At 41.6% G+C, this 26,403-nt stretch overlaps 1 protein-coding gene across 50 annotated transcripts; it reads left to right on the top strand.

The window, feature by feature from the left end:
• Positions 1-26: 26 nt before the first annotated feature.
• On the top strand, positions 27-26,379 carry LOC110492168 (forkhead box protein P1-B). Of its 50 annotated transcripts, none has more exons than XR_016487333.1 (17): positions 27-215; positions 18,134-18,294; positions 20,242-20,367; positions 20,588-20,677; positions 21,201-21,327; positions 21,506-21,641; positions 21,731-21,838; positions 22,091-22,178; positions 22,267-22,350; positions 22,516-22,720; positions 22,865-22,941; positions 23,084-23,185; positions 23,559-23,686; positions 23,894-23,951; positions 24,137-24,216; positions 24,327-25,664; positions 25,929-26,379. XR_016487333.1 is itself a non-coding variant. In XM_090203163.1 (16 exons), exons 2-16 carry the CDS (start codon positions 18,148-18,150, stop codon positions 24,487-24,489), a joined length of 1,719 nt encoding a protein of 572 aa, XP_090059289.1. In that variant the 5' UTR covers positions 27-215; positions 18,134-18,147; the 3' UTR covers positions 24,490-26,379. The 50 variants fall into 50 exon arrangements, 37 of the variants coding, with proteins under 37 accessions (XP_090059289.1, XP_090059285.1, XP_021421907.2 ...); XR_016487331.1 differs by having other exon boundaries at positions 24,134-24,216; XR_016487334.1 differs by having other exon boundaries at positions 53-226.
• Positions 26,380-26,403: the final 24 nt, after the last annotated feature.

Raw genomic sequence — 26,403 nt, 5'->3', positions numbered from 1 at the left:
TTGTTTGTTTTTAATCAGGGGACTGTGATGTCATCATGGTCTCGTCATGAACAAACGCCCAACTGCACTGTCTAGTGACAGTGTCCACTCCTGCTGGAACTGTTGATCCGAGTTGAGTAAACGTTAGCTTGTTGCTGAGGGAGTCTGTCAATCGCTTCTTATCTTGTTCAACGAGTCGTGCCAAATAGTAGCACATGCTACAAATTGATGCCCTGGTAAGTTAAATGTATGCTTGCTACCCTAATTACATGAATTTGCTTTTGGATAGCTAATTACATTTGTTTATCTCGTTAGCCTAGCTAGCCAACATTAGCGGTAAACAACAACAACCCCATTGTTGTTTAGATACCTACTGTAACTAGCTGGCTAATGACTGTCTAGCTAAATAACAACGATGGGGTTTATTTTAACAGCTAACAAACCACTATTTCTCAAGTGCAGTACTATTGAGTAGCTAACTAATTCTAATGTTGTTCGATAATAGGCTAGACACATTACATTTTTAACAACGCTTTTTAAAAACGACTTCATTGCATCCGCCGTGAAGCCCAGTTTCTTAAATGACCACATGTCCCAACTGCTTGCCGTAGTTTTGAAATAATCGCGAAAAAACAGGCCTTATTTTAGTTCTATTGAGCACGGTGGCACCAACTCGTCTTCCAAACGTTCTATTCCCGGCCCATTCTTCTACGTCACAAGGCCTGCTTCTCTATTGTTAACCTTTCTGATCTCCCCATCCCGGATCCGGGTTCGTGAATACAGACTCAAGCTCATTACCATAACGCAACGTTAACTATTCATGAAAATCGCAAATGAAATGAAATAAATATGCCATCTCTCAAGCTTAGCCTTTTGTTAACAACACTGTCATCTCAGATTTTCAAAATATGCTTCTCAACCATTGCAAAACAAGCATTTGTGTAACAGTATTGATGGCTAACGTAGCATTTAGCATTAACATTCAGCTGGCAACATTTACACAAAAAAACAGAAAAGCATTCAAAAAAATCATTTACCTTTGAAGAACTTCAGATGTTTTCAATGAGGAGACTCTCAGATAGCAAATGTTCAGTTTTTCCTGAAAGATTATTTGTTTAGGACAAATCGCTCCGTTTTCTGCGTCACGTTTAGCTATGAAAAAACCCCTGTATCCAGGATTGTGTAAATCTATCAGCAAGCTCATTAGCATAACACAACGTTAACTATTTATGAAAATCGCAAATGAAATGAAATAAATATGCCATCTCTCAAGCTTAGCCTTTTGTAAACAACACTGTCATCTCAGATTTTCAAAATATGCTTCTCAACCATAGGAAAACAATCATTTGTGTAAAAGTAGCTAGCTAGAGTTAGCATTTCGCGTTAGCATTTAGCGTTAGCATTAGCGTTAGCATCCAGCACGCAACATTAACAAAAACATAAAAGCCTTCAAATAAAATCATTTACCTTTGAAGAACTTCTGATGTTTTCAATGAGGATACTCTCAGTTAGATAGCAGATGCTCAGTTTTTCCAAAAAGATTCCTTGTGTATTAGAAATAGCTCCGTTTTATACATCACATTTGGCTACCAAAAAAAATCCATAAATTCAGTCCTCAAAACGCAAACTTTTTTCCAAATTAACTCCATAATATCGACTGAAAACATGGCAAACGTTTTTTAGAATCAAGCCTCAAGGTGTTTTTCACATATCTCTTCATTGATACATCGTTCTTGGATACATGCTTTCTCTCCTGAATCCCAGGAGAAAATGACCGCACCTGAAGATTACGCACAAATTTAGACAAAGGACACCGGGCGGACCTCTGGAAAATGTAGTCTCTTATGGCCAATCTTCCAATGATATGCCTACAAATACGTCACAATGCTGCTAAGACCTTGGGCGAACGACAGAAAGTGTAGGCTCGTTCCTTGCGCAATCACAGCCATATAAGGAGAGAATGGAAAACAGAGCTTCAGAAATTCTGCTAATTCCTGGGTGATGCATCATCTTGGTTTCGCCTGTAGAATGAGTTCTGGGGCACTTACAGACAAAATCTTTGCAGATTCTGAAACTTCAGAGTGTTTTCTTTCCAAAACTGTCAAGAATATGCATAGTCGAGCATCTTTTCGTGACAAAATATCGCGCTTAAAACGGGAACGTTTTTTATCCAAAAATGAAATAGCGCCCCTAGAGCTCTAACTGGTTAAACAAGGTTACGGTTACTTAGTGAGCAAACTCAATGTTCGCCTCGGCACACTTTGTTGTGTGACCTACAGTGCTAAACGATGGCTGGCGCAGAGCCGTTAAACATTTTCTGGTCATGGTTAACCATAATTACTTTCAGAAAAAGGTGTAAACCTAAACAAAACGCATGTCACTGGCCTCTTTTTCAAGATGTAGCTGATTTTAAACAGCCAGAATACATTTTTAATTAAGAAATAACTTTTTTTTAACGATTTGTTGTTTCTAAATGGCTGCTGGGTAATTTGATATGCGTCGAAATCTGTTTGTTAATAGGCATCGAATGCTGCGCAGGTTCATGGAATTGCAAACAAAATGGATAGGTATAGCTCATTGATTTATAGATCTGATGCAGTTGCTACCTCAGATTGAGCCTATCAAGTGTCACGAAGGAGTTATGTAGTACCCACAGAAGGCCACAGGGAGGAGCAAGAGAGCTACAAACTACTGTTTTTTTTTTTGCCTTAAAAACCCTAGGTATAACCTATTTTAGCCCTAACCCTATGTTTAACCTATTTTAGCCTTAACCCTAACCCTAGGTATAACCTATTTTAGCCCTACCTATTTTAGCTTTAACCCTAGTTCTTGGGTAGGGTAGCCTAGAACACTTAAATTATTTTTGTAATTATATTATGTTAGTAAATACCATTATAGTACTAAATATAATTTTGATTGTTATTTATTCAGATATTTATTATTGCAAGGCAGAACACTTGATAAACAAGCCACATTTTATTTTTCAAATGTGGTTTGAACTGGATGTGACCTAGTAACCTAAATGTGAAAGTCCAGCAATTGGCTGGGATAGGTGGGGCAGGTTTGAGACTGATCTTAGGAATTAATAAGAAAAATACACTGTATTTCTCATCTGCTTCACCAATGTACTTTATGTGAATTAATACATTTTAATTGCAAAATATTTAAAGATGACAGCATAAGACCACAAAGCTTCAATTATAGGCTATAGTGTAACGGATGTGAAACGGCTAGCTTAGTTAGCGGTGGTACGCGCTAAATAGCGTTTCAATCGGTGACGTCACTTGCGCTGAGACCTTGAACTAGTAGTTCCCCTTGCTCTGCAAGGGCCGCGGCTTTTGTGGAGCGATGGGTAACGATGCTTCAAGGGTGACTGTTGTTGACTGTTGTTGATGTGTGCAGAGCCCGGGTATGGGCGAGGGGACGGTCTAAAATTATACTGTTACATTGATGCTGTTGACCCGGATCACTGGTTGCTGCGGGAAAAGGAGGAGGTCAAAAGGGGGGTGAGTGTAACGGATGTGAAACGGCTAGCAAGGTTAGCGGTGGTACGCGCTAAATAGCGGTTTAATCGGTGACGTCACTTGCTCTGAGACCTTGAACTAGTAGTTCCCCTTGCTTTGCAAGGGCCGTGGCTTTTGTGGAGCGATGGGTAACGATGCTTCGTGGGTGACTGTTGTTGATGTGTGCAGAGGGTCCCTGGTTCGCGCCCGGGTATGGGCGAGGGGACGGTCTAAAGTTATGCTGCAATAGCAGCAAAATTATTGACATAAAATAGCATGCAACCAAAGACTATATGTCCCATGATTTTCTAAAATGGTCACTCATTACTTTACAGGTAGCTATTTATCTTGTATTAGGCCTGTGTTGCTTTTGGGCGATGTACTAGGAAATTACGTTTTTTTTCGACCAGAGGCGACTGAATTAACGTTCAGGCTTATTGATAATTGTTACAGTAATGAAGTATAATTTCAAAACATGAGCATAAAAACACGTAATAATAAACATGAATCATCATTATATTACTTCACAGTAATCTGTAAATGCCTTATCAGCCCTTCCTCTTGAGTTAGTAGTGTGGAAAGGGACGGATGGATGACATTATCTGCGAAAGTAACACCCTCTTAACATATAAACACAGACACTGGACACAGACACTAAAAAGTAGCTTTTTTTAAATGATAAACTCAGCAAAAAAAAAGAAACGTCCCCTTTTCAGGACCCTGTCTTTCAAAGATAATTAGAAAAAATCCAAATAACTTCACAGATCTTCATTGTGAAGGGTTTAAACACTGTTTCCCATGCTTGTTCAATGAACCATAAACAATTCATGCACCTGTGGAATGGTCGTTAAGACACTAACAGCTTACAGACGGTAGGCAATTAAGGTCACAGTTATGAAAACTTAGGACACTAAAGAGGCCTTTCTACTGACTCAGAAAAACACCAAAAGAAAGAATCCCAGGGTCTCTGCTCATCTGCGTGAACGTGCCTTAAGCATGCTGCAAGGAGGCATGAGGACTGCAGATGTGGCCAGGGCAATAAATTGCAATGTCCGTACTGTGAGACACCTAAGACCGCACAACAGGGAGGCAGGACGAACAACTGATCGTCCTCACAGTGGCAGACCACGTGTAACAACACATGCACAGGATCAGTACATCCAAACATCACACCTGCGGGACAGGTACAGGATGGCAACAACAACTGCCCGAGTTACACCAGGAACGCACAATCCCTCCATCAGTGCTCAGACTGTCTGCAATAGGCTGAGAGAGGCTGGACTGAGGGCTTTTAGGCCTGTTGTAAGGCAGGTCCTCACCAGACATAACCGGCAACAACGTCGCCTATGGGCACAAACCCACCGTTGCTGGACCAGACAGGACTGGCAAAAGTGCTCTTCACTGACGAGTCGCGGTTTTGTCTCACCAGGGGTGATGGTCAGATTCGTGTTTATCGTCAAATGAATGAGCGTTACACCAAGGCCTATACTCTGAAGCGAGATCGATTTGGAGGGTCCGTCATGGCCTGGAGCGGTGTGTCACAGCATCATCGGACTGAGCTTGTTGTCATTGCAGGCAATAACTTCCTCCTCCCTTATGTGGTACCCTTCCTGCAGGCTCATCCTGACATGACCCTCCAGCATGACAATGCCACCAGCCATACTGCTCGTTCTGTGTGTAATTTCTTGCAAGACAGGAATGTCAGTGTTCTGCCATGGCCAGCGAAGAGCCCGGATCTCAATCCCATTGAGCATGTCTGGATCTGTTGTTCAGGGAACTTGTTCAGTTTATGTCTCAGTTGTTGAATCTTGTTACATTCATACAAATATTTACACATGTTAAGTTTGCTGAAAATAAACGCAGTTTATGAGTTTAAATCTGGAAGCTCTCAAGAGCCTTTGCTTTGCTGAGTAGTTTGTTTTTGTGAGTGTGCTGCCTGCCATCAGGAGTCTGTCTGCCAACCTGCCTGCCATGTCATCAGAGGAGTAGATCTGTGAATAATGAAAAGTTAATAAATTATTGCCACGCTTTCACATAGAGGCCTAGTTAACATTTTATTCATGTAGCAGATGCTCTTATCCAGAGTGACTAAGGTTAAAAGCCTTGCTCAACAGTGCATCGACAGATTTTTCACCTAGTCCGTTTGGGGATTCGAACTAGCCACCTTTTGGTTACTGCCCAAAGCTCTTAATCGCTAGATTACGAACACAAAATGGCAAGTGGTAGTAGATAAATGGTAAACTGGTTAAATAAAAGACTGTTCTTAGAACTTTGACTGCCATTGTTTTGGGGAAATACGGGTATGTATGTCTATTTCGCCAAATATCTCTCAATGTGTATATTTTGTTTCTTTCAAGTAGGACACCATTCTAATCAGGATAATCTCTTCTTTCTAATTATGTAAGGCTGGGCAGTGTATCTCATTGTCATCGATCGCTAGACCAAAAATAGTCCTTAGCTGCAATTTGTTTCCTACTTCCTCATAATGCGCAGTTGACACCATCGAGGTGCGTATGTTTACTTTCTACAAGAGTTATTTTTTTCTTCAGTTTAATAACAATAACAAATTGTAGTGGTAATATGAGAAGGGATATGTTTTTTTTGTGCCATTTAGGCCAAATGGAATTCTAAGACTAATTCCAGTCAAAATAGGCCCTGGTAACATTCGATTCAATTAATTTGCTATGGGCTCGTGCTAGTGTTCCAGCTTAGGCAACGTTCTATTGCCATTTTTCAGCCTTGGGTGAATTTTGACTCGTTCTATTGTCCAGCCTATCGATAACTTACCTAGCTACGACTGCAACTAGCCGTTCGCTACATTAACGTTACTAGCTGGTTAACGTTAGCTTCAGCATTTGGAGTTAGCATAACTTTAATAACTAGTTAGCAAGGTAAATCATGATGGTCCGTATGTTGTTGTAGATAGCTATCGAACTAACAAAGCAAAAAAGCAAAAACAATGTATTTATTGTTCTTTCGCTGTGAAAGAGCCCACTTCAACAACACTAAGAATATGTATGCAGCTTCTTTAGACCAATGGACTGTCCCTGTTTTGTTTGGCAATCTGATTCATGGATATGTGGCCCCGTGCATTGGAATGATGTGGCTCCCACACATACTATGCCCATTGCTTTATATGCCACATCTTGAATTCATTGCTAACTTCTGCACAGAGTTTCCAGTAGGGCAGGTGTATATCTGGCAGGTGTACACTCAGAAAAACATGAAAGGAATAGTTCAGCCAAATTATACACAGGTTTTCTTACCCTGTAAGCAGTCTATGGACAAGGTATGACAGCAAGCCATGCTTTGGTTTAGTTTCCCTGGCACTGTTTCCAGGTACCAGGGAAAGGCTGGTTCACACCCAGGTTGCTAACTATTTCTCACTCAACAGCCTATTTACAGCTATCAAAGCGGTTTTAGGAAGATACACAGCACATCTACAGCCATGCAAAGGGTTGTAGAGGACATAGTCTGCGTGTAACAGCCAGGAGGTCACAGCAGCACTCTTCTTGGATCTGGAGAAAGCTATTGACGCTGTTCACCACCACACACTCCTGAGGAAGCTTGAGAAACTAGGCTTTGACAGCATTGCAATCAAGTGGTTCACATCATACTTACAGGGGTGGAGTCAGTACACTAAACTGCAAAACATGCAGTCAGGCCAGGTACCTGTGGTGAATGGAGTACCACAAAGGAGTGTGCTTGGACCCTGCTATTCTGTATTTACATAAATAACCTTCCATCAGTGCTGGAGAAATGGTGTATACATATACACTGCTGATCAAAAGTTTTAGAACACCTACTCATTCAAGGGTTTTTCTTTTTATTATTTTTTACATTGTAGAATTATAGAGAAGACATCAAAACTATGAAATAACACATTTGGAATCATGTAGTAACCAAAAAAGTGTTAAAACAAATCAAAATAGATTTTATATTTCAGCTTCTTCAAAGAGACATCATTTGCCTTGACAGCTTTGCACATTCTTGGAATTCTCTCAACCAGCTTCGTGAGGTAGTCACCTGGAATGCATTTCAATTTACAGGTGTGCCTTGTTAAAAGTAAATATGTAGACTTTCTTTCCTTAATGTGTTTGAGCCAATCAGTTGTGTTGTGACAAGGTAGGGGGGTATACAGAAGTTAGCCCTATTTGGTATTATTATGGCAAGAACAGCTCAAATAAGCAAAATGAAATGACAGTCCATCATTACTTTAAGTCACGAAGGTCAGTCAATAGAGTACATTTCAAGGACTTTGAAAGTTTCTTCAAGTGCCGTCGCAAAAACCATCAAGTGCTATGATGAAAATGGCTCTCATGAGGACCGCCACAGAAAAGGAAGACCCAGAGGGACCTCTACTGCAGAGGATAAGTTCATTAGAGTTACCAGCCTCAGAAATTGCAGCCCACAGAAATACTTCACAGAGTTCAAGTAACAGACACATCTCAACTAGAGGTTGACCGATTATGATTTTTCAACGCCGATACCAATTATTGGAGGACCAAAAAAAGCAGATACTGATTAATCGACCAATTTTTATTTATTAATTTGTAATAATGACAATTACAACAATACTGAATGAACACTTATTTTAATTTAATATAATACATCAATAAAATCAATTTAGCCTCAAGTAAATAATGAAACATGTTCAATTTGGTTTAAATAATGCAAAAACAAAGTGTTTGAGAAGAAAGTAAAAGTGCAATATGTGCTATGTAAGAAAGCTAATGTTTCAGTTCCTTGCTCAGAACATGAGAACATATGAAAGCTGGTGGTTCCTTTTAACATGAGTCTTCAATATTTCCAGGTAAGAAGTTTTAGGTTGTAGTTATTATAGGAATTATAGGACTATTTCCCTCTATACCATTTGTATTTCATTAACCTTTGACTATTGGATGTTCTTATAGGCACTTTAGTATTGCCAGTGTAACAGTATAGCTTCCGTCCCTCTCCTCGCTCCTCCCTGGGCTCGAACCAGCAACACAATGACAACAGCCACCATCGAAGCAGCGTTACCCATTCAGAGCAAGGGGAACAACTACTAGAAGGCTCAGAGCGGGTGACGTTTGAAACGCTATTAGTGTGCGCTAACTAGCTAGCCATTTCACTTCGGTTACACCAGCCTCATCTCGGGAGTTTGAAGTCATAAACAGCGCAATGCTTGACGCACAACGAAGAGCTGCTGGCAAAACGCACGAAAGTGCTGTTTGAATGAATGTTTACGCGCCTGCTTCTGCCTACCACCGCTCAGTCAGATACTTGTATGCTTGTATGCTCAGTCAGATTATATGCAACGCAGGACACGCTAGATTATATCTAGTAATATCATCAACCATGTGTAGTTAACTAGTGATTATGATTGATTGTTTTTTATAAGATAGGTTTAATGCTAGCTAGCAACTTACCTTGGCTTACTTCATTCGCGTAACAGGCAGTCAGTCCCCTTGTGGAGTGCAACGAGAGAGAGGCAGGTTGTTAATTGCGTTGGACTAGTTAACTGTAAGGTTGCAAGATTGGATCCCCCGGGCTGACAAGGTGAAAATCCATTGTTCTGCCCCTGAACAAGGCAGTTAACCCACCGTTCCTAGGCCGTCATTGAAAATAAGAATGTGTTCTTAACTGACTTGCCTAGTTAAATAAAGGTATAAAAAAATTGGCGCCCAAATATACCGATTGTTATGAAAACTTGAAATCGGCCCTAATTAATCAGCCATTCCGATTAATCGGTCGACCTCTAATCTCAACATCAACTATTCAGCGGAGACTGTGTGAATCAGGCCTTCATGGTTGAATTGCTGCAAAGAAACCACTACTAAAGGACACAAATAATAAGAAGAGACTTGCTTGGGCCAAGAAACATGAGCAATGGACATTAGACCAGTGGACCTGATTCCAACTGCAGTGTCATTGTGAGACTCGATGTGGGTGAACGGATGATCTCAGCATGTCTATTTCCTACCTTAAAGCATGGAGGAGGAGGTGTTATGGTGTGGGGGTACTTTTCTGGTGACACTGTCTGTGATTTATTTAGAATTCAAGGCACACTTAACCAGCATGGCTACCACAGCATTCTGCAGCAATACGCCATCCCATCTGGTTTTGGCATAGTGGAACTATAATTTGTTTTTCAATAGGACAATGACACAACACACCTCCAGGCTGTGTAAGGGCTATTTACCAAGACGGAAAGTGATGGAGTGCTGCATCAGATGACCTGGCCTCCACAATCACCCGACCTCAACCAAATTGAGATGGTTTGGGATAAGTCGGACGGCAGAGTGAAGGAAAAGCGGCCAACAAGTGCTCAGCACATGTGGGAACTCCTTCAAGACTGTTGGAAAATAATTCCTCATTAAGCTGGTTGAGAGAATGCCAAGAGTGTGCAAAGCTGCCTTCAAGGCAAAGGGTGGCTATTTGAAGAATCTCAAATATGAAATATATTTTGATTTTTGGTTACTACATGATTCCATATGTGTTATTTCATAGGTTTGATGTCTTCACTTATTATACAATGTAGAAAATAGTACAAATAAAGAAAACCCCTTGAATGAGTAGGTGTTCTAAGACTTTTGACCAGTAGTGTATATGCAGATGACACAGTCCTGTATTACTCCGCTAATACCACCAGGGAGTGTGAGGAGTCAGTGTCAAATGACATCAAGAGGGCATCAGCTTGGTTCGCTTACAACAAGCTCTACCTACACCCTCAGAAGATCAAGGCAATGCTGTTTGGCAACCCACAAAAGTTGAGATACTTTTGCCTGTGTGTCACAATAACAGATGGACAAAACATTTATGAACAAGTAAACACTATAAAGTACCTGGGGTTAAAATTGGGTCCACAGCTACACTGGACTGAACATGTCATCCTGGTCACAGGGAAACTACAGTCTGGGCTTGGCGCTCTAAAAAGGGCAAGGGACTTCGTCTCCAAGGACATCATCCTGACATTTTACCACACCATGATAACAACTCACCTGGACTAATGTGCCACAGTATGTCTTCCCACCTTACATCAGGGCAATAAGACATGTCTTAACCAGCTACAGCGTATCATCAACATGACCGGACAGAGGGGACACATAAAGACAGAGTTTCTTCTGCAAAAAGCTGGAATCGAGCCACTGACGGTCAGGATCCGTTACAATACCCTAGTGACAGTTTTCAAGGCGACAGTACAAACTGCCTGAATAAATGTCAGACCTATTCAGGTGGGAGTCTCCACCCATCCTCTGGAGCAGCAGTCAAAGCATATGACCAATGGGACCTGCAACTACTGGCACAACCATCAGTTTAAAACATGGCCTTTCAAGGCAGTCTGCAGGTCTTTGGCCCATTGCTCAGGAACAAGCTGGACTTATCCACATGACAGCTAGCTTCCATGTCCGCCTTCAAAAGAGCAGTACATACAGTGGGGCAAAAAAGTATTTAGTCAGCAACCAATTGTGCAAGTTCTCCCACTTAAAAAGATGAGAGAGGCCTGTAATTTTCATCGTAGGTACACTTCAACTATGACAGACAAAATGAGATTTTTTTTCTCCAGAAAAGCACATTGTAGAATTTTTTTTATTAATTTATTTGCAAATTATGGTGGAAAATAAGTATTTGGTCACCTACAAACAAGCAAGATTTCTGGCTCTCACATACCTGTAACTTCTTCTTTAAGAGGCTCCTCTGTCCTCCACTCATTACCTGTATTAATGGCACCTGTTTGAACTTGTTTTCAGTATAAAATACACCTGTCCAGAACCTCAAACAGTCACACTCCAAACTCCACTATGGCCAAGACCAAAGAGCTGTCAAAGGACACCAGAAACAAAATTGTAGACCTGCACCAGGCTGGGAAGACTGAATCTGCAATAGGTAAGCAGCTTGGTTTGAAGAAATCAACTGTGGGAGCAATTATTAGGAAATGGAAGACATACAATTATTAGGAAATGGAAGACCACTGATAATCTCCCTCGATCTTGGGGCTCCACGCAAGATCTCACCCCGTGGGGTCAAAATGATCACAAGAACGGTGAGCAAAAATCCCAGAACCACACGGGGGGGACCTAGTGAATGACCTGCAGAGAGCTGGGACCAAAGTAACAAAGCCTACCATCAGTAACACACTACGCCTCCAGGGACTCATCCTACAATGCCAGACGTGTCCCCCTGCTTAAGCCAGTACATGTCCAGGCCCGTCTGACGTTTGCTAGAGAGCATTTGGATGATCCAGAAGAAGATTGGGAGAATGTCATATGGTCAGATGAAACCAAAATATAACTTTTTGGTAAAAACTCAACTCGTCGTGTTTGGAGGAAAAATAATGCTGAGTTGCATCCAAAGAACACCACACCTACTGTGAAGCATGGGGGTGGAAACATCATGCTTTGGGGCTGTTTTTCTGCAAAGGGACCAGGACGACTGATCCGTGTAAAGGAAAGAATGAATGGGGCCATGTATCATGAGATTTTGAGTGAAAACCTCCTTCCATCAGCAAGGGCATTGAAGATGAAACGTGGCTGGGTCTTTCAGCATGACAAGGATCCCAAACACACCGCCCGGGCAATGAAGGAGTGGCTTCGTAAGAAGCATTCCAAGGTCCTAGCCAGTCTCCAGATCTCAACCCCATAGAAAATCTTTGGAGGGAGTTGAAAGTCCGTGTTGCCCAGCAACAGCCCCAAAACATCACTGCTCTAGAGGAGATCTGCATGGAGGAATGGGCCAAAATACCAGCAACAGAAAACGTTTGACCTCTGTCATTGCCAACAAAGGGTATATAACAAAGTATTGAGATAAACTTTTGTTATTGACCAAATACTTATTTTCCACCATAATTTGCAAATAAATTCATAAAAAATCCTACAATGTGATTTTTCAGGATTTTTTTCTCATTTTGTCTGTCATAGTTGAAGTGTACCTATGATGAAAATTACAGGCCTCTCTCATCTTTTTAAGTGGGAGAACTTGCACAATTGGTGGCTGACTAAATACTTTTTTGTCCCACTGTATTGCTGTAATTCAAGTGAGGTTTTGTATGCTGCTGCATATGATGTATGCTGGGATTTTATATGTATGCCAATGGGTATGCTGTATATGTTTTTATTGATTCTATGGAACCCAGGACTCCCTGGAAAATAGTGGCAATTGTTACTGAGTGGACTATCTTGGCTAAATAAATGCTGTCATACCTTGTCTATAGACTGCTCACGGGGTAAGGGAACCATTATGTGATTTGGGTGAACTATCCCTTTAACATTATACACTGCTCAAAAAAATAAAGGGAACACTTAAACAACACAATGTAACTCCAAGTCAATCACACTTCTGTGAAATCAAACTGTCCACTTAGGAAGCAACACTGATTGACAATACATTTCACATGCTGTTGTGCAAATGGAATAGACAACAGGTGGAAATTATAGGCAATTAGCAAGACACCCCCAATAAAGGAGTGGTTCTGCAGGTGGCGACCACAGACCACTTCTCAGTTCCTATGCTTCCTGGCTGATGTTTTGGTCACTTTTGAATGCTGGCGGTTCTTTCAGTCTAGTGGTAGCATGAGACAGAGTCTACAACCCACACAAGTGGCTCAGGTAGTGCAGCTCATCCAGGATGGCACATCAATGCGAGCTGTGGCAAGAAGGTTTGCTGTGTCTGTCAGTGTAGTGTCCAGAGCATGGAGGCGCTACCAGGAGACAGGCCAGTACATCAGGAGACGTGGAGGAGGCCGTAGGAGGGCAGCAACCCAGCAGTAGGACCACTACCTCCGCCTTTGTGCAAGGAGGAGCAGGAGGAGCACTGCCAGAGCCCTGCAAAATGACCTCCAGCAGGCCACAAATGTGCATGTGTCTGCTCAAACGGTCAGAAACAGGCTCCATGAGGGTGGTATGAGGGCCCGACGTCCACAGGTGGGGGTTGTGCTTACAGCCCAACACCGTGCAGGACGTTTGGCATTTGCCAGAGAACACCAAGATTGGCAAATTCGCCACTGGCGCCCTGTGCTCTTCACAGATGAAAGCAGGTTCACACAGCACGTGACAGACGTGACAGTCTGGAGACGCCGTGGAGAACGTTCTGCTGCCTGCAACATCCTCCAGCATAACCGGTTTGGCGGTGGGTCAGTCATGGTGTGGGGTGGCATTTCTTTGGGGGGCCGCACAGCCCTCCATGTGCTCGCCAGAGGTAGCCTGACTGCCATTAGGTACCGAGATGGGATCCTCAGACCCCTTGTGAGACCATATGCTGGTGCGGTTGGCCCTGGGTTCCTCCTAATGCAAGACAATGCTAGACCTCATGTGGCTGGAGTGTGTCAGCAGTTCCTGCAAGAGGAAGGCATTGATGCTATGGACCGCCCGTTCCCCAGACCTGAATCCAATTGGGCACATCTGGGACATCATGTTTCGCTCCATCCACCAACGCCACATTGCACCACAGACTGTCCAGGAGTTGGCGGATGCTTTACTCCAGGTCTGGGAGGAGATCCCTCAGGAGATCATCCGCCACGCCCAGGCATTGTAGGGAGGTCATACAGGCACGTGGAGGCCACACACACTACTGAGCCTCATTTTGACTTGTTTTAAGGACATTACATCAAAGTTGGATCAGCCTGTAGTGTGGTTTTCCACGTTCATTTTGAGTGTGACTCCAAATCCAGACCTCCATGGGTTGATAAAAATTATCAATGGAAATCAAATTTGTGATTTTGTTGTCAGCACATTCAACTATGTAAAGAAAAAAGTATTTAATAAGAATATTTCATTCATTCATATCTAGGATGTGTTATTTTAGTGTTCCCTTTATTTTTTTGAGCAGTGTATGTAATGTGCTGAAACTCACCCCAGGCTGTTTTGCATGTGTGTTTGTTGCATGGTTTCCGTAAGGGTGGCAATGTATTTTTTCAGGATAGATGATGTAGGCCTACAGCATATTATGATAATTTAGGGACCAGTCAACCTGGCTGACACAACCTATGCTTAATCTTACACTGCTGCTCAAGCGAATCTATAATAGAGTTTAGATGGAGTGTGTTGGCTTTGTGTCAATCATTTTTTTAAGGGATCCTGGTAGAGAATCACTATCCTTGTCTCTTCCACGGAAACAAAAGATGATATAGTCTAGCATCATCCACCTGCATGGTTTATGAAAATGGCAATTAATCAAAACTTACTGTGGGCCAGCTATGCAAATGTTAACTGAATACCATCTGTTGAATTTCACATTAGCTTGTTTCTATTTGCATTGTCCCGTAATTGTTCCCCAGAGTGGTAAACTTAGCATGCAAGTGAATGGTGAATACATTTCACTTTGTAAAGATAGCCTAATGCAGAGATCATCAACTAGAAACATAATTCAAAATAACTTATAGACTGAAAAATGACCGCAAGATATGTTTGAGTAAAACCATTTCAAAGCTTGCTTACATTTGTATTCGACCACGTGTCTTGGGAATACTTGGGAACGTGGGAATACTTGGGAACGTGGGAATACTTGAACGGATTTGTTAAATGAATATCACTTGGAGCTGATTTCCTGGTGTTTTTGCAGTATTTTATGTCCAACCATGAACATTCCACACCAAAAAAATGTTATATAAATGTTTTATTGCAAAATAAAACCACCCGCGTGCCGCCAGTTTGGGAACAATGGCCAATGCCTTGGTGCAGTCACACAACGCCTTTTGTTTGTAACTCTGAATGATAGTTGTCATTAAAAAAGTTTAGCCTCCCAAAGGAAATCGAGGGAAAATGTTGATCCCCAAAAAGTAAAAAAAGAGCTGAACATTAGACAGTGCAATGTGCATTCAATAAAATGAACAGAATGTAGATATTCCCTGTGTATATGGTTTGCCCCTGTTCTATTTGCCGAGTGTTTGTGTTTATGCAAACAGGCATGTTAAAACACAGCACCTGTTCATGTGTGCACAGTGCACATAGGCTACACACACACACATTTTTCGCTACTGCCTTGAACTCGTTGAACTCAGCTGAACACCTACAGCGCTGTGACTTTTCTGCCAAGGTAAGGATAGTGTATTGTAAAGACGTGCAGGTTAGTTGTTTGGATATTTTGGCTAGAACCCATTCTCGTTTGTGATTTGTTATAATTTGACATTTCTATAGCTAGTGTTCTTTATTTCTCTCATTAATCTGTATTATAGAACTATGGTGGGCTGCATCTAGGAATCAGGGTTGAAATGCATTGTTTCATTGGTGTATCTAGGCATATGTTGTCTGTACTGAAAGTTGAAGTAGGTATTCAGAGGATTCACGTCTACCCTAAAAAAACCTAGTTTGTGTTGCTGTCTGCTGTGCTAGCAGTAACTTACTGGATCCGACAGATCGGGTATGCTGACGGGCACAACACGATGAAACACTTGTGCGCAAATACACCCATGGCTGCCGTTGCCTAAAATAATCAGAAATCAGCCTTGCTGTGGAATGAAAAGAAGAATAGGTACAGAAGTCCGAATTAATACACAATCCAATACGTGGGGATAGTCAATGAGGGGCTATCCGTTCTATGGAAAACAATGAACGACGTAGGTGTGTTCCAATCCACGTACGACGCGCTGGCGGAGTGGGTCTGACCTTTCACGGAGTTGCATTATTTTTCAGAGAACGCATAGAGCCCAGTTGATTATCCATTTTATACCATGGCTACAATTGAACACATTTGCCAATAGAAATGTGTTCATTTGCCAGTAGAAATGTGTTCAACATCCACTGAAGTAGCTAGCAAGTTTACTAGATAGCTACAGTCGTTTCTGTGGTAGCCAAACAGATTTGCTAGTTTAGCTAACCAAACTATAAATCATAGCTTGCTATTATGAACATCTAATTCAACGATACCAATACTGCTTTCAATAGCAGCTCAAATAAAACGTTAAAAATGAACTGTAGTCATTTGAATTCTACCGTGCAATGGAGTATTAAACAATGCCATGGTATAATTAAGCATCAAGGCAGGAGGGGTGTGGTATATATGGCCAATATACCACGGCTAAGGGCTGTTCTTATGCACGATGGACACAGCTCTTAGACTTGGGTATATGGTCTGATAGACCACGGCTGTCAGCCAATCCGCATTCAAGGCTGGAACCACCCAGTTTATAATGCATCTTACAGTTGGGTAGCCTATGTTTCAGTTTTATTCAGAAGTACACTATATATACAAACGTATGTGGACACCCCTTCAAATTAGTGGAATCGGCTATTTCAGTCACACCCATTGCTGACGGGTGTATAAAACCAAGCACACAGCCATGCAATCCCCATAGACAAACATTGGCAATGGAATGGCCTTATGAGGAGCTCAGTGACTTTCAATGTGGCACCGTCATAGGATGCCACCTATCCAACAAGTCAGTTTGTCAAATTTCTGCCCAGCTAGAGCTGCCCCGGTCAACTGTAAGTCCTGTTGTTGTGAAGTGGAAACCTCTAAGAGCAACAACGGCTCAACCAACTAGTGGTAGGCTATACAAGCTCACAGAACGGAACCGCCAAGTGCTGAAGCGCATAGCGTGTAAAAAATAATCACGTCAAGCCACGTCAGCACAATAACTGTTTGTTGGAAGCTTCATGAAATGGGTTTACATGGCTGAGCAGCTGCACACAAACCTAAGATCACCATGCGCAATGCCAAGCGTCGTCTGGAGTAGTGTAAAGCTCGCCACAATTGGACTCTGGAGCAGCGGAAACGCATTCTCTGGAGTGATAAATCGCACTTCACCATCTGGCAGTCCGACAGACGAGTCCGGGTTTGGTGGATGGCAGGAGAACGCTACCTGCCCCAATGCATAGTGCCAACTGTAAAGTTTGGTGGGGGAGGAATAATGGTCTGAGGCTGTTTTTCATAGTTCGGGTTAGGCCCCTTAGTTCCAGTAAAGGGATATCATAATGCTACAGCATACAATGAAATTATAGACAATTCCGTGCTTCCAACTTTGTGGTAACAGTTTGGGGAAGTCCCTTTCCTGTTTAAGCATGCCAATGCCTCCGTGCACAAAGCGGGGGCCAAACAGAAATCATCCACATACTTCTGGTCATGTAGTAGTGTATGTAGACGAGCCTAAATACATTCAGCAAATTTATCTCAGTTTTTAGCAGTTGTGGACATTTGAATCTTCCCAGTTCTAAGAGCTTGTTTGTCTTCAGATTGTCTGTTGGTGTTTATGTTTGCTGTGTTGCTATTGTATCGAACACTCCCCCAGCTGTATACACATGGCCCTCCCTTTAATGCAGTATTGTGCTACCTGCCAGATCTGTTTATCGCACCTCCTGGTTAATGTTAAATTGCTCCAGAAGGACAACGTGTTTGCTCATAAACACCAACCCATGGCCCCTTTATTTACCGTAGCCATGGTAGCAATCAGCTACTTAACAAATATCTCCTACTCCTTCTGGTAGGGTAGATGGTTTATCTTGGCAAGAGGGAAACTGTTGTCTTGTAACCTTGTCTCTCTGCTCATCTGCAACCTTAGTGAATGTTTCTTGGATGAGATCAGAAATTGTACCATGTGCATATGGAATTGTTCAAAATAAATGTAGCATAAAATCAGTGTTGTGGAGAGACATTGTGAATTTACATGAAGTAGCCCATTTTTCATCCTATATCCAGCTTCTGATTTTAGAGCTCTGGTGTTCTTGTTCTTTTCTCAGGTCAGTGAGTCCAGATGCATGAGTCTGGGTCAGAGCAGACAACCTGCACCAGTCCAGCCAATCAGACAGAGAATGGGGACAGTGCTGAAAGGGACGATTGGCTGAGCACTCAGACTCCAACTCCAGAGGGTTCCGGGGCTGACAGCCAGCAGCAAAACCAGGTTACCAAACTTATTTTATAACGTGTGGCACATGCTTACTTTCCAGACTAAAGGATGTGTGTTCTCAAATTAGCACATTTAGCATATTTCTTTGTTTGTATGGTGGGTAAGCTAGCTAAACTGAGCTCTGAGCCAACGGCAGTGCAGATAGACTGCAGAGGCACTTTGTGATTGGTGAAGGAGGAAGGATCTTTGTTATTGGCTAGTTTTGTTTATGCACACAAGCACTCTGTCAGATTGCCAGACAGCCTAACGTTGTGCACGGCTTGCTTCTCTCGGTCTCTTTCCATCCTGCGTTTCTCTGACTGCCAAAGACAACCACTGTAAATGGACTTGATCAGGTTTGTCTGCTTGATTGTCATTTCAGCAACTAGCCTATTTCTACATTTAGAAAGATAATACTTATTTCTTTGTTTACTGGTATGTACATTGGTTGAATATGCTTGGTGGAAACGGCTATATTAAATGTTAAAATGCAACACTGTTCGTCACTTATATATATGTTGCTAACTAATGACCTAGCTAGTAATTGTGACTGTGTTAGTCAGAATGATTGTGCATGTGTTACTACTCAGTGACCTAACATATTTATAATGTAATTGTGCCATGTAATCCGAGGTTATTTGCTTAAGTCATATAAACATTTCCTTGGCTCTTTATTGCCTCTTTCAAGCATTTTCCCTACTCTGGTGTTGTAGTTTATATTCCATTTGTGCATTGTAGGTTGGGGTTTGGGTGTGTTGGTTGTTGCCTTTGGTTACTTACGGTTTGTTACATCTCAGCTCAGAGAAAGATTAAGTATAAGGGTCTGTTGTATGAAAAGTATGATCATATTTTCAGGGTTTCAGAAAGGCATGTATCTTGTGTTTGGCAACAGTAGTCTTAGAATGCAGACCTCAATATGAAGACTAGCCCAGTGTTTATACTGTCCTTCATGGGTGTGTTGGTTGTTGCCTTTGGTTACTTACGGTTTGTTACATCTCAGCTCAGAGAAAGATTAAGTATAAGGGTCTGTTGTATGAAAAGTATGATCATATTTTCAGGGTTTCAGAAAGGCATGTATCTTGTGTTTGGCAACAGTAGTCTTAGAATGCAGACCTCAATATGAAGACTAGCCCAGTGTTTATACTGTCCTTCATGGGTATGTGGGTTTCTGTCCTCGACAATAACAATAACAAAAGATGTTTGTCATCGACAATAACAAAAGATGTTTGGACTTGTCTGCCCTGCCGTCATGGAAACAAGGATTAGGTTAGGCGCAGGCTTTTGTTTTGTTGATGGTGTGCACACAAAAGAAGATGGCCCATTTCCATGCCATATATACAGCGACTATCTGGTTCCCTTAAGGTTTTTTTCTGTAATGCAGATGTTTAAGTTCAAGTCCAGCTGATGCAATTATTTTACCTTCTGCTTTAAGTTATGTAAAGCCATAGGTCTCATATATAGTATAGGTCTATAAGGACCTTAGTGAACACTGAGCACCTATGCCAGTGCACGTTTAGTCAGTGTGGGAAAGGGCGTTCTCCACTGCAATCCATCCACTGTTATTGTTAGCCTAGAGCCTCTGTGACATCCTCCAGCAGTTTGTTTACTGGATCCAAAACAGAGCCAGTCTTAGTGGGAACTGTTTGTTTGTGGTTCAGACCTAAATTAAAATGCAATGCAGAGTTCTGTTTTTGCAAAACTTGCCCTGCATCCCTGGCTTTGTATTCATTATTTATATATCGATTCAGCTTTAATTATTCTGTTTATGTTTACTGTAAACATCCCCAGAGCAGTGAGTGTAAGGCGGAGAGGGAGAGGTAATTGCTGGATGCCTAGTGGAGGCTGTTTCTATATTTTTGGGGGTCTTCCAAAAACACTTTTTAATGGTGTTGTTGGCATTATTTGTCTGTTATTTTCAGGCTAGACTAGGTCTAATCTGTGCTCAACTTGTGTTGTTGGCAGGTTCCAGTCTCTGTGTCTATGATGACACCTCCGGTGGAGACTCTTCAGCAGACACTGCAGCAGGTCCTCAACCCACAGCAGATCCAGGCCCTGCTCCAGCAGCAGAAAGCACTCATGTTACACCAGGTAATCACATCATTCTACCACACTGTCTCAATCTGCATTTAGATGCTTTATTGTGTCATTCTTTAATTGTAATATTATCAGCAGCACTTTTTAGTTTTGTTTCTCTGTATTGTCACCTATTCATTTTGTTCCCATGAGGATCCTCGTAAGATACTGATGGCTTGAAAGTGAGAGCTGTATTTCCTCATGATCTTCCATTAACTCGACATTTCTTCTACAGCAACACATACAGGATCTCTGCCAGAAACAGCAGGACCAGTTCAACGCCCAGCTCCTACAGCAGAAGCATGCTGAGAAGTCAGAGCAAGAGGTAGGCCGGCCTACATCTTTTTTGTCAAATGTCTGTATTTTGCCTTCAACCAAATGTTCCAAGGCACTATATCAAATCCATATATTATTATTATTATTATTATTATTATTATTATTATTATTATAGTATATTCTTTGGGACTGGGAATTGCCAGGGACCTCATGATACGTTATTGTCACGATACTTGGGTGCCGATACGATATGTATTGCGATTCAATACTGTGATTTGCGATTTAATACTGTGATTAAATTACCATTCCATGGTCCAAACATATTGCTCGCCATATTTGTGCTGCAGAAGGGGAAGAGATAGACATGAGAACGAGTGTTGATCAGTCATGTAAATAAAAGGGCTGAAAACAAATTGGCTCCCAATTTAAAAAGATGGGGAAAATACTGTAGTGTTGATGCAGGTACAGCCAACTAGCGCAAAATAATATTGCAATATTGTCAACGATACAACGTATCGTCAAATTATATCTCGATATGTAACTGTATCGACCCCCCCCCCCCCCCATCACAGCAGCTAACAGCCCAGCACATGGTCATCCAGCAGCAGTTCTTGCAAGTCCAACAGCAGCACCTCCTCAGCCTCCAGAGACAGGGTCTCCTGTCTGTCCTGCCCTCCATGAGCCCCTCTACAGCTCAGGGTAAGTGTCTACCACCAAGCCCCTACCTTTAATCTATTCTTAGCTTGTTGTTGTTGTTCTCTTCCACCATGGCTGCTTGCTGCTATACTTGTTGTTGTTGTTGTTGGGCTAAGATATTTAATTTATTCGGCTGAATGAATTAATATGATATGTACTTGTGTATTTCTCTGAGGTTTAGTGAAAGGGTGTGAGTATAGTACAAGCCTGCCCTCTGGTGGTGAGTATCCAGCCACTTTTCAGAAGAACCTGCTCCACAGCCAGCAGTCCACCACTAATGGGAATCATAAATCACAGCCCCTAAAGAAGAAAGATAGGTGATTAGCCATTCTAGAACAGTGTTTATTAATTATCATCTGACCAACCTCTTCCTGAAGGGTAACATTGAAGATGTGTCTCTCTGCAGTGGTCCTGTGGATGATCACTCACAAAACACTCACCCTCTCTATGGACATGGCATGTGCAAATGGTCTGGCTGTGAGGCGGTCTTTGGAGACTTTCAGGCTTTTCTCAAGTGAGTTTCTCCTCCTCTATTAATTTTGTCAGAGAGACAAATTTAAAGTCAGTCTCCTAATGTAATAACAACACTGCGTTGTAGTGGTTTTGATTAAGGCAGCTCTCCGCACCTCTCTGATTCAAAGGGGTTGGGATAAATGTGGAAGACACATTTCAGTTGAATGTATTCAGCTGTACAACTGACTAGGTATCCCCCTTTCCCATTCTGAATGTTATCTTGACTTGTCATGGGAATGTGTTTTTCTCCCAGACATCTGAACGGTGAACATACACTGGATGACAAGAGTACAGCACAGTGTCGAGTGCAGATGCAGGTTGTTCAGCAGCTAGAACTGCAGGTACAGTTGACGTTTGCTTAAATCAAGCCCATTCATTGTACAGGATCGACTTTACATTACATCTTTTTTTTATATCTTCCCAATGCAGTTGAAAAAAGACAGAGAGCGTCTGCAAGCCATGATGTCTCACCTCAAATCCTCTGAGCAAATGTCAAAACCAGCAACACCAACAGTAAGTCTGTGGAGTATTAGTGGCCATATATTTAATTCAAATCAGGTTACCAACAGTCAGACAAGTATTAGCCACAATGGTAGAATAATCACTTTCAATTTTGCATTCCCTACAGCTGTGTTCTCTGTACTGAGTTTAAATGAATCATTGCTTTTGATTTTTCAGGTGGATCTTATGCCCAATGTTGCCTTCTCCCAGGTGACATTTCCCAAGGTGCTTCCTCCCATGAGCTTGTCTCAAAGTGCCACTGCTCCTTCCACACCCCTGACACCTCCCCCGACCTCCTCTATCATCACTCCCAACACCCTGCTCACTGTGAGCCCTGGTAGGAGACGGTACTCAGACAAGTACAGCAAGAACATGAACCAAGGTGAGTTAGCAGTGGGATGCTGAATCTAATGAGGGTGGTGGGCTACATATTCTTTGAACTACTGTTATGCCTTTAATGGTTTATCTATTTGTTTGGCTTTAAGTATTGATTTTATTCAAAAACGTTTCTAATTCCTTTTAACAGATATTGTTCAGAATAAAGAGTTCTACATCAGTACGGAAGTTAGACCACCATTTACATATGCAGCCCTAATAAGACAGGTAAGGAATCCGTGTATTTTATTTCACCCTGGTTTACCCTCTGACTAAATGTTAGCTATACCAGTTGTTTTGTTCCTCAAATACCGTATGTAGTGATGATTATCATTTGCTAATTGTCTTTCTTTGTGTTTGCATAATTTAGGCAATATTTGAATCACCCTATAAGCAGCTGACACTAAATGAAATCTACAATTGGTTCACACAAACGTTTGCATATTTCAGACGCAATGCAGCAACATGGAAGGTATTTGGCTATGCCAATTTATGGGGTTATTTACATGTATAAGAATATCCTTGTGCTATGTTTAGTTGCTATGCCATCAGTTGAGGCTGCTGAAGGGAGGATGACTCATAAGAATGGCTGGAATGCGGTCAATGAAATGGTATCAAACGCATCAAAGATGTGGTTTCCATGTGGTTGATACCACTCCATTGACTCCATGACAGCCATTATTATGAGCTGTCCTCCCCTCAGCAGCCTCCACTGTATGCCATATTCATGAGTCTTTAGAAATGTTTAATGGTATTAGAACAACTCTTATGGAAGAATGTTCTTGTCCTTACCTTGAAGCTGTGTGTGTTTTTAATACTGTATGTTCTTCTTCGTGACTCTGCAGAATGCAGTGAGACACAACCTCAGCCTCCACAAGTGTTTTGTGCGAGTGGAGAATGTAAAAGGAGCTGTGTGGACAGTTGATGAGATGGAGTTCCAGAGGAGAAGGCCCCAGAAGCCTGCTGGTGAAGGGTACATTTAACATGCTCGGTCTCTTCAGTATAGCTCCCTGTATGTCTCTGTTTCTTAACATGTCAAACCTGCATTTCTGTTGGTGTTGTACTTGTAGAAACCACGTAATTAATATAACAATGTCCTGTGAGGATATTATGTTTTTCCTCTACTTCCCAGTCAGTGTTTTTGTTAAATAAAATAAAGTGTGTTTATGTGTAACTGCAGATCTTTCAGAAGAGATAACACTGGCCATGGTCACAGCTCAGCTTCCCTTACTCCTAAGGTAAGTACACGCAATACTCTTCAGATTGCTTTAATTGAGTGCTAAACCTTTATTTGTGTCATTATGCTATAAACCTATGGCGTGTATCTTTTCAGGCTGAATGGCTAGATAGTAGTATACCTCCATTCAACCCAGCTTTCATAGGCGCTCCCTCTCTGAGCTCTCTGCCCTATATGTTCCAGCAGGAAGAGATGAATGCAACTCTCTGGTATGGGAATGGATCCTACAGTGACAGCAGTGAAGAGCAGTACCCTATGCACCCCCTGTGAGTGTTTCATCACCATTTTAAAACTAGATCTGGTAAAGGAGAAACGGTTCTCAGTTTCAGAAGTCACCATAAGTATCTTTTTTCCTCATCATGACTTTTCTTCTCAGCGTAAAAGAAGAGCTAATGGACGAGGAGGCATATGAGAATGTGCCCCATGACTGTTCTGAGACTGAGAGCTCTGATGAGCACAGCTCAGATGTGGACCAAGACGAAGATGGCGGTAGCCCAGAAAGACCCAACCTGCAGCTGGCTCATGTGCCTTCGCAATGAAAAAGAGAAAGCATTCCAAACTGTCAATCTCCACTGCACTCCCACATTGGAAAACTATGAAATATACCAAATGACTTGGTATGACTATTTCATATCAAGTGACTATTTATTGAGGATGTTTTATGCTCTGTTGTACTGGCATCGTTTGTACTGGGTATTATCCACCCAAGCTCACACTGAAGACAACAGAACCTATTATTGTAACACCGCTTGTCCTCAAATAATGTATTCGTATTGGCTTATTGTGAGGCAGTACAACCAATGATGAAGTCCTATGGAGAGCTGGTTCAGTGATGCAGAGTTATGTTCTTTCTTCAATGTCTTTTGTTTCACTCTTTCATGAATGTGTATATTTAATAACCAGAGCATTGGCAATATTTATGGACAGTACTTCATGAAGATGAATGTTTGTTTTCTCCCACAAACGTGTTTATTTTTTACCTATGTGAGTACCAGACAACCTGCAGATAGTAATCCTGTGTTCCGTTTGTGACATGACATCATTGATAATTGGTTACTTTTACACTGCCAAAAATATGATTTACACCACCGTTCAGAAGTTTGGGGTGACTTAGAAATGTCCTTGTTTTTGAACGAAAAGCACTTTTTTTCGTCCATTTGAAATAACATCAAATTGATCAGAAATACAGTGTAGACCTTGTTAATGTTGTAAATGACTATTGTGGCTGGAAACAGCAGATTCTTTATGGAAAATCTACGTAGGCATACAGAGGCCCACTATCAGAAACCATCACTCCTGTGTTCCAATGGCAAGTTGTATTAGCTAATCCAAGTTTATCATTTTAAAAGGCTAATTGATCATTAGAAAACCCTTTTTACAATTATGTTAGCACAGCTAAAAACTGTTGTTCTGGTAAAGAAGCAATAAAACTGGCCTTCTTTAGACTAGTTGAGTATCTGGAGCATCAGCATTTGTGTGTTCTATTACAGGCCCAAAATGGCTAGAAACAAAACTTTCTTCTGAAACTCATCAGTCTATTCTTGTTCTGAGATATGAAGGCTATTCCATGTGAGAAATTGCCAAGAAACTAAAGATCTTGTACAACGCTGTGTACTACTCCCTTCACAGAACAGCACAAACTGGCCCTAACCAGAATAGAAAGAGGAGTGGGATGCCCCAGTGCACAACTGAGCAAGAGGACAAGTACATTAGAGTGTCTAGTTTGACAAACAGACACCTCACAAGTCCTCAACTGGCAGCTTCATTAAATGGTACCCTCAAAACACCAGTCTCAATGTCAACAGTGAAGAGGCGACACCGGGATGTTAGCCTTCTAGGCAGAGTTGCAAAGAAAAAGCCATACCTCAGACTGGTCAATAAAAAGGAAAGCATCCCAGAGTCGCCTCTTCACTGTTGACTTTGAGACTGGTGTTATTCGGGTACCATTTAATGAAGCTGCCAGTTGAGAACTTGTGAGGTGTCTGTTTCTCAAACTAGACACTCTAATGTACATGTCCTCTTGATAAATGATGCACTTGAATTAACACAACGTGCCATTGGAACACAGGAGTGATGGTTGCTGATAATGGGCCTCTGTAGATATTCCATTACAAATCAGCCATTTCCAGCTATAATAGTCATTTACAACATTGACAATGTCTACACTGTATTTATGATCAATTTGATGTTATTTTAATGGACAAAAAATGTGATTTTTCTTTAAAAAAGCAGGACATTTCTAAGTGGCCCCAAACTTTTGAGTGGTAGTGTATGTATAGCCTCTATTGGGATATAATTATTTGTGTAGCCTCCTAATCTCATTTTCTTCCCACTGGCCCAAACATTGCTTTTTGGTCTTATTTACCATTGTATTGTACATTGCCAGATTTGTGCACTAAAAGCTGTCTGTAATAAATGCTGTATCTAAAGTGTGTGTGGTGAATATACAATTT

This window comes from Oncorhynchus mykiss, chromosome 16 (assembly GCF_057628025.1).
Source record: "Oncorhynchus mykiss isolate SJ-2025 chromosome 16, ASM5762802v1, whole genome shotgun sequence".
NCBI lineage: Eukaryota > Metazoa > Chordata > Actinopteri > Salmoniformes > Salmonidae > Oncorhynchus > Oncorhynchus mykiss.
This window is presented reverse-complemented; position numbering and strand designations above follow the sequence as displayed.

Bases quoted from the DNA above. Each gene is read 5' to 3' on its own strand.
- LOC110492168 (XM_021566228.3), top strand. From the start codon at position 18,148: ATGCATGAGTCTGGGTCAGAGCAGACAACCTGCACCAGTCCAGCCAAT. The intron at 22,351-22,515 runs GTAAGTCTGTGG...TTGATTTTTCAG, and splicing joins CAAAACCAGCAACACCAACA to GTGGATCTTATGCCCAATGT. The intron at 23,952-24,046 runs GTAAGTACACGC...GTATCTTTTCAG, and splicing joins CAGCTTCCCTTACTCCTAAG to GCTGAATGGCTAGATAGTAG.